The following is an 8496-nucleotide window of genomic DNA, read 5'->3' as shown; positions in this document are numbered from 1 at the left end:
CAGCCATTCTCCAATGGGATTCAATGTGAGAATCAAGTCCTACAGAAAATGATTCAAGTGTATCTTGTCCTGATTACACCAAGGAAGGTATGCATCTGTTATGAATCTGGCTACAAAGAAGATGAATTTACTGCCTACAAGAGAATACTTAGGGCATTTGCACCTAATTCTCTCATTGAATCCTGTTCACAGAAGGTTGAGTTGGTAATTGTGAAAGGATATAGATGTCAAATTTCTTTCTTTGCTGCTTTTGTCACCACATAAAGATCCAAAGCATGGGCTGAAAAATCACAAATAACATATGTGGACTAATCTTTCTGTTGTGGGTAGAAACACCTCCTATGTTGGGACAATGTACATTAGAGAAATACTTTGGTAATAACTTGCTGAGAGGGAAGATACCTCAAGTAGTTAATTCAAAACAGGGCTTCTTAACCAGGAGCCCATGGACCCCAAGTGGTCCGTGGAGATTCCAGGGGGTCCATGAGCTTGAATTAATTTTGACTGATCCTAAAATTTAAAGACTTGCCAATGTTGTAATAAAACTATCTGCTGCTACATTCTGAGAAGGGGTCTGTGGTTTTCACCTGACTGGCAAAGGGTTCCATGGAACAAAAAAGGTTAAGGACCCCTGATTTAAAACAACACAGGACACCTGGAGGGAATAAAACTTTGGCTTTAATGAAGGATATGGAGTAAGACTATTCTTCATAATGCCCCTTTTCCAACAGTAAACTGGGGATTCCCACAAAAGCTATTTAGCCCTTCATGCTGGAAGAACAAAATTCTGTTCTCGAAACACTACATAATGAGCAGAATCCCCAAGATTAAGGAGGCTTACACATTAGTTGTTTTTTTAATCACACAAACATGAGCAATGAGGTTAACAGTTGCAGGATTGGTTACATCCATAACCATCACTACACCAAAAATGTCTATGAAGGTAAACCTGTGCAAGCCACCAGCAGAACCCATCTCATATCTTCCAGGAAGGAGTTGATTACTTTCAGGTCCTAATAAGTCAGATGGGAGGAGGTGAGGCCCCATATGGGTCAGGAGACCACTCATGATTTCTTCCAAGGACTGGGGAGAGAGCACAAAGGCCTATCTAAGCTAAGCATGCTGGGGGAACTGGTTTGAGACTCTGTCAGATGGTAGAGGTAGAAGTGGCTTCTGCCACAACTACTGGCAGTCACACAACCCTGGCAAAGGCCCTTGGCAGTTTATAAAGTGCAACATAGCTCCTGAAAGCATCTTACCTACTTGGCATTCATGGGAAACCTCGCCAATGTGGGTGTTCGTATCCATGAGGTTCCACTTCTGACTGACGGCTCCCTCACAAAGATTAAGCTCAGAGTTCCACTCTGCTGTGCACTGTTAGGCTAAACAAGGAAATAAGGCATTGCTAAAGCCTTTCGGCAGTGTGAACTTTCTGGTGCTAATGAGTTTGAGATGCAGCTAGAGGCATTCCCACATTAGCACTCATAATTACTGCTATGAATTCTCCAGTGTACAATAAGCTGGGAGCTTTGTCGAAAGGAATCCCCACATTTATTGCAATTTTAAGGCTTTTCACCAATGTGAATTCTCTGGTGCAAAACAAGTGTATGTTTTCGGTTGAATTCTTTTCCACAAATGCTGCATACATATGGCCTTTCTCCAGTGTGAATTTTCCAGTGCCGGATAAGGTTTGGTCTTTGGGTAAAGGCTTTCCCACATTTGCTGCACTCATAAGGTTTTTCTCCAGAGTGAACTTTCTGGTGCTGAGTGAGTTTAGAGATGCAGTTAAAGGCTTTCCCACATCTGGTGCACTCATAATCATTGCTATGAATCCTCCAGTGTACAATAAGGTGAGAGCTTTGGCTGAAGGATTTCCCACATTCACTGCACTTATAAGGCTTTTCTCCAGTGTGAATTCTCTGGTGCAGAACAAGTGTGTGTCTGCGGTTGAATTCCTTCCCACATTCGCCGCATACATAAGGCCTTGCTCCTGTGTGAACTTCCTGATGTCTAATAAGGTTAGACTTGCTACTAAAGAACTTTCCACATTCACTGCACTTATACAACCTTTCACCTGTGTGAACTCGCCTGTGTTCAATAAGGCTGGAGATTTGCCTAAAGAATTTCCCACATTCAGTGCACTCATAAGGCTTTTCACCAGTGTGAACTGTCTGGTGTTTAAAAAGATCAGAGCTTTGGCTAAAAGATTTCCCACATTCACTGCACTCATAAGGCCTTTCTCCAGTGTGGATTCTTTGGTGCCGAACAAGTGTGTCTTTGCGGCTGAAGGATTCCCCACATTCAGGGCACTTGTGATGCTTCTGTCCAGTGTGAAAGGTGCCCATATGTTCAGTGTTTTTATGGGACTTCATCCCATTGGGAGGGAGCTGTTGCTGAAGAAAGTTAGAGGTTGTTGGGAAGTCCATTCCATTCCCTCTATATATGTAGGTCTTCTCTGGTGTGTAGATCATGCAGGTCTTCACAGAGTCTACGCCCTCGTACTTTTGGATGGTTTTCTCTCTGCTGTGCTGCTTCTGATGCTGATGTAGGTTTGCAATGAGCCGGAATTGTTTCCCACATACCCCACACATGTATAGCTTCTGCCTAGCTTTTATTCCCTCATATTGAGTCAGAGGTACAATGCCTTTCAATGTTGAGCCACACATGCCATAGGGGTGGAATTTTGGGATGCAAGGACCTGCACTGGGAGTCCTGGCCCGTGAGACTCCTAAAAGAACATTCTGCTCAGAAGATGTCTCCTCATCCTCCATTCCATGCCAATAACCTGAAAGCAGAGAAATGCTGATGAAATGCACACTGACTTTGATGGGAGGGGGCAGTCCTACCACAAAAGGGACTGTTTTCAGGAGAGAGCCAGGGTCAGGTTGAAGAAGGGCAGCTGGGCAGTAGTGGGCCCCTGAAGGTTACAGAATGGGGGAGACCTACTAAAGGGTGAGGATGTAAAGATGGAGTGCATTGCAGGGAGGTGAGGCACATTCTCCAATTCATTCCTTGGCATGTGGCTTTGGCTATTGGTGACAAGTGAGTGCTATGCAGAAGGGTGTGTCCAGGCCCAGGGAAATCCAATAACAAGTGAGTAGCTGGTTTCAAGGACTGTTTTAAGGATATGCATACATTTCTTGACACACTAAGCTTAGGCCAATATTGGGGAATACTGAAGATTGAGCAGTGGAGAGTAATGGATGAGAGGTAGAAGCCAGATGGGAGACAGCAAGGGCCAGATGTCAGAATGGAAACGATAGGCTGCAAAGTGTCAAGAATGGGTAAGGACAGGTAGAAACGTGTGGTCACTGGCCTTGGAACTAAACAGTGGTGTGAAAAGTAAACGTTGCTGGTACCATATGAATCCAGACTTGACATTGTGCTGTTCCCCAGCATCCACTCACCAGGCCCAGGTCCTCTCTGGACTGCTCCTGCTGTGGCAAGAGACATTTCTACCTGGTCAGGCACCCACGACTCTTCCCTTTGCCCCAGTTGGGTCACTATGTGTGGACTGGAAGATGTCATTCCTAAGGGAAAGACAGGAGACATGAGTGGCTAGCACTGGCCCAGGGCAGATCACAGGTAGGAAAACTATACAAAAAGACCTCAAAAGAAGGTTTTGCAGGGACAGCTCATTGGTCTCTGCAAATAGTGACTGACAATGCCTACAATTCGTGGCACAATCAAGCCCCAGAAAATGTCACCTCGACAAAGAGAACAGAACCTTGGGCACAGAGGTCCCAAGATTCTAGACAGATTCATCAGCCCAGGAAGTGGCCAAGCCAAATATGATTCCAAAATTCTTGGCTGCAATGGTTCTTGGCTGCTCAGCAGAAGATATAACTCATCCCTGGCACAAACATTTCCTTCCCCAGAAAACCAGGGAAGGCAGCAGTGCCCAGAATCCAAATGTCAGAAGACAGAGAGGTGGGGAATGGGGAAAGGATAGTGGAATCAGTACGTGACTTTACCCAGTGAGGCTATAAGTGCAAAGTTCTTCAGCATCACATGGCGGTACAGGAGTTTCTGAGCATCATCCAGGAGCCCCCACTCATCCTGCGAGAAGTACACAAACACGTCCTCAAAGGTCACATGGTCCTGCAACCATGGGACAGCAAGGTCTGTGAAAAGCTTCTCACAAAGGACTCCCAGTCTCTCCACCCACCACAAATCCTACCCACCTTCCCAGGTCCCCAAATCAGAGGAGACACAAGACATTGGTGCCATTGACCCCACTCTCACCCCAGAGATCACTGTGTCAGCTCAATGCAACCACAGACAGGTGAGGAGATAATTGCCATCTAAGTTCTGAGCCTGGCATGAAGAGTTCCATTCCCTCTTGTCAGCCAATTTCCCTGGGGTCCTCCAGACATGTCTCACTGATACAAACTTGGGCTTACTCTTCTCAATTAAGGCCCCAGCAACGGGGAACTAGGACCATCAGTTCAAATTCCCTCCCCATGTGTATATCACTCTTTTGATCATACTTTCCTGGCTCCTCACTTCTACCCTTCTGGCCCACATTGTAGACATTTCCCTGGATTCTCCACATCACTCTGTATTTAGCATCCAGAGAGTGCTTGGGAATACACCCAGGATTTCATCCTGCCCCACATCTCCAAAAGCCCCCACTGTTAGGGAGAGTCCTTATTCCTGCTTTAAAGGCCTCCCACCTGGCCCTGTTCAACCACAGGTACCCAGAACTACATGCAGCTCTCAGATACCCTCAGTCCTCTTCAATTTCTCTATTCTACACTGTATTAGTGTTCGTTTGTTGCTATAACAAATGACTACTAATTCTGCGCCTTAAAATAATACAAATTTCTGGAGGTCATATGTCCAAAATGGGTTTCACTGGGCTAAAATCAAGGTGTTGGCAGGATCGTATTCCTTCTGCAGGTTTCAAGGGAGAATCTATTTCCTTGCCTTTTCCAGCTTCTAGAGGTCTCTACATTCCTGGTCTCAAGGCCTCTTCTTCCATTTTCAAAGTCAGCAATCGACCTCTGCTTCCTTCAACTCTATGACCCTCCTGTCACTCTTTTATAAGTACCATTACAATGACACTGAGCCCATCTACAAGTCCTTTTGCCATGTAAGGTATCACTCAGTTTCCAGGATGTGGACATTTTGGGGAGGCCATTATTTTGCCTCCCACATATATGCTACCCCTCATCAGTAAGAACCTTCCTGTCTCCACCTAAAATTTATACTTGCCACTGACCGCCCTAACTTTGCTGATGACACTTTTATCCTTCCAGCTGCTAAGCCCAAAACTTTGGGTCATATCTGACTCCTCTTTTTCTCTCCTGCAATTCATTCAGAAAATAACAGACCTAGAAATACAAAAAAAAAAAAAAAACCCTCTTCTGTCATCTCCACAGCAACTATTCAGGAACAGCTCCTGCCAATAGTTACATGGACTATTTCAAGAACCTCCTCCCTGATTTCCCTGTGAGAGACTAGATAGATATACAAAGGGACAATGGCTAGATCATATAAATAAAAAATAGAATTTTGACCCACAGCAGCTGCAGCAATGAAGCCAAAATGGTTATGACTTGTTTACTAACCTTTAACTTCCCTAATTTTTGCTCCAGCTTTCAATTTAGAGCTAACTAGCCAGAGAAAGCCAAATACATTGGAAGACAAGTGGGAGTCAAGTTTGCAGATTATATTTTATTTGGGAGAACAAAAGGTTTGCTGCAGCAAGGAAGATAAACCACTTCCAAAGAACAGAAGCAACTTCAAGCGTCTAGAGATGGTAAGCAATTTTTATAAACATAAAATGGAAATTAGCTTGAGGCCTATTGACTGGACAGGGGCTTTTCCATCTTAAAGGGATGGGTTTAAAGCAGCAAACTTTTTATTTTTTTATACTGGGTCAAATACAACCAACTAGAGGCTTGGTTGGCTGAGTCAGCCACCTTGGTGAGAATTTCAAATTTCAAAAGATTTCATGAGAAAACTCAAGACGGAATTCAAAAAGAAAGCCCCAGGGCTTTCTTTATACAATTTTATCACATTCCCTAACCAATGGCATAGGACGCCCTGAGTATTAAGTATGCCTCCAGCTACCACATGCCAACAACTTTCTTATTAGGGCATATCTGAAACGTTCCCCATTCCCGTCTACGTTTGAGCTTCTGCCAAACGTGAGTGATGGTGGCTGCCTCCCATGCTACAAGCTTTGAAGAGAGTCATTGCTCAGTTTCATGGAGGAGTCTTCATTTATTTCCACATGTGCCTCCACCATTAACTCACAGTCTGCTATCCGATCTGCAGCCAGAGGATTCCTATTAAACTATGTTAGATGACGCCCCTCCTCTGTTCCAAACTCTATACCACCATCCTTAGAAGAGAGGCCCAGCTCCTCAGCCTGCCATACTGGATCTGGCTCCTGTTCCTCTCCTGTCCCCGACGGAAAGGACACCTGCGGTTCGCTGGACGCTCACAACTCAGCCTCAGCTCCAGGAATTTCTACAGGGCAGTTTCTGTGCCTTGGTTACCCTTTCACCCAGGCGCCAAGAGCGACTATTTCCATAAAATTCCTGGCTTGGATTAAGCCACCTTGCTCAGAGTCTCCAAATCCAACTGCAGGGAAAAGAGAACACAAGAAGACCCAGGAAACAACCCCCCATATCGGGGCGGGAGAGGGCCCAGGGAACCATCCACTCACTAGCGCCGGGTCCATAAGCGCGGCCGCCGTCCTGAGCCTGCGGGGGGCGCGGGGTGGGGAGCTGCGGAGCCCGGGACACCGCCGTTCCAGCCCGGCCTGGGAGGCGGGGCTCCCTGCAGGGCCGAGCTGCCGCGCCTCTGACGCGCTCTTTGGGGCGAGCAGGACCGAGGCCGAGCAAACCCGCACTCCAGGCGCGGCGTTCTCCTGACGCACCCACGCACGCACTCGCCGTAACCCCAGTGAATGTCAGGAGTCGCCGGAAGTCCCGCCCTCCGCGGCGCGCAGGCACGCCCCGCCCCGGGCTGCCCTGCCCGGCGCAGAGCCTTCTGGGTAAGGCAGTTCCACCGCGCCTGGCCGCTCGAGGGGCGCTCCGGCGGTTGGAAGGCGGGCGGGACCGGGATGTTTTCTGTGCGTCTGCTGTACGTGGCGCCCGCAAGTCGACTCCACCGCCGTCCCCAGAGTCTCCAGCAGGCTTCCCGCGTCCGCGTGGGGCGCACTGGCTCTGAAAGCATCGGGGTTCACAGCCCCTACAGCCAGCCTCGCCCTTTCTATTTTGGGACTCAGAGGTAGTGACTTCCTCTCTATGATGTGAAATGGAAAATGAAAATAAAACCTCCCTCGCGAGCATGTGAAGTGATTTAGATGTTTTTCCAACAAATGTCCATTCATCAAAATGGCAGAAAGAAATAGTAACTTATCTCTGGGAGGTTAAAACGGTGCAGCATACAGTGCTGGAGGCATGGTGGCTGTCACTGACCTCACCATCGAATGCCTGGGCTTTCACGTACTCATGAAACAGTTGCTTCTTTGCAGAATTAGGGCAAATATTACGTGTCAAACTTCAAAAGCACATGGCCCGAACCAAGTATCTTTAAAGTAATGATTATTTTACAGGATGGCAAGATGCAATTTATGTCACAATTACAAAAAAAAAATACACATGCAGAATTATTTTATAAATTACATGTAGCCTGTTGCACTAGGGATGCATTCTAACTGGAAACATCATTTAAGAGCTGAAGAAATCAAATATTTTTTCTCAGGGGTAAGCGCAGAACAAGGCTGACATCATTTCAATTTCTGCCGCACAACCCTTCCACATCTTTTCAAATTCACAAACCTCAATGTAGCATTAGGACCAACCCACATTGGGTCTGACCTAAAACATATTAAAAGCAATTTAAGTGTCTAATCTCAAACTTGCATTAGAACTGTCCAAGTGGTGTCTGGCCTCAAACTTGCATTAAAACCAAGCATGTGGTGTCTGGCATTAATAGCCCTGGCAATGCTTCAACCATTCATTCACTCTGAAGGCAGAAAGTGCCTCCCAGCCGCTCACATGGCCTTGATTTCAGTGGGTTCCAGGTGTCCACCCATATAATGGTGGAATAGACCTCACCCTCTGGACCCCAGCCCTCTATACCACTTCTCAGGTCCATCAGCCCCAGTTTATCTCTGTGGCCAAGGGAAGCTCAGCTGGAATTCCCATGACCTGGGCTCACCAAGTCCAGTTCCCAGCAGGACAATCCATTGATAACTGCTGCTCCAAGGGAGTACTAAATCCTTGGAAAGGAGGAAAAGTGAAATCACTGAATTCTGAGGGAAAGATCTCTCCGTTTATTTGGGTCTTCTTAAATTTCCTTCAGCAGTGTTTGGTAATTTTAAACTAAAATTTATAGTTTTCAATAATTTTGAAATAACATTGTAGTTTTCAAGAAAATAATTAGGAATGAGTTATAATGAAAGTTTGTACATGTTTTGTTATATTCATTCTCTTATTTTTTTGATGCAGGAGTTCATTTTAAAAAATTCATTAT

The 8496-nt window shown here is 46.1% G+C and overlaps 1 protein-coding gene across 2 annotated transcripts; it reads right to left on the bottom strand.

Moving 5' to 3' along the window:
* Positions 1-660: 660 nt before the first annotated feature.
* Positions 661-6921, bottom strand: LOC101421616 (zinc finger protein 671). 2 transcript variants are annotated; one of them, XM_058279440.2, is made up of 4 exons: positions 6680-6921; positions 3975-4101; positions 3408-3530; positions 661-2785 (listed from the first exon to the last, which is right to left on the bottom strand). In XM_058279440.2, exons 1-4 carry the CDS (start codon positions 6692-6694, stop codon positions 1563-1565), a joined length of 1488 nt encoding a protein of 495 aa, XP_058135423.1. In that variant the 5' UTR covers positions 6695-6921; the 3' UTR covers positions 661-1562. The 2 variants fall into 2 exon arrangements, with proteins under 2 accessions (XP_058135423.1, XP_071065748.1); XM_071209647.1 differs by having other exon boundaries at positions 3975-4059; positions 6680-6898.
* Positions 6922-8496: the final 1575 nt, after the last annotated feature.

The sequence above is a fragment of the Dasypus novemcinctus genome, chromosome 18 (genome assembly GCF_030445035.2).
Source record: "Dasypus novemcinctus isolate mDasNov1 chromosome 18, mDasNov1.1.hap2, whole genome shotgun sequence".
Lineage (NCBI taxonomy): Eukaryota > Metazoa > Chordata > Mammalia > Cingulata > Dasypodidae > Dasypus > Dasypus novemcinctus.
The sequence above is the reverse complement of the archived record's forward strand: the minus strand, read 5'-3'. Positions and strand labels throughout refer to the sequence as shown.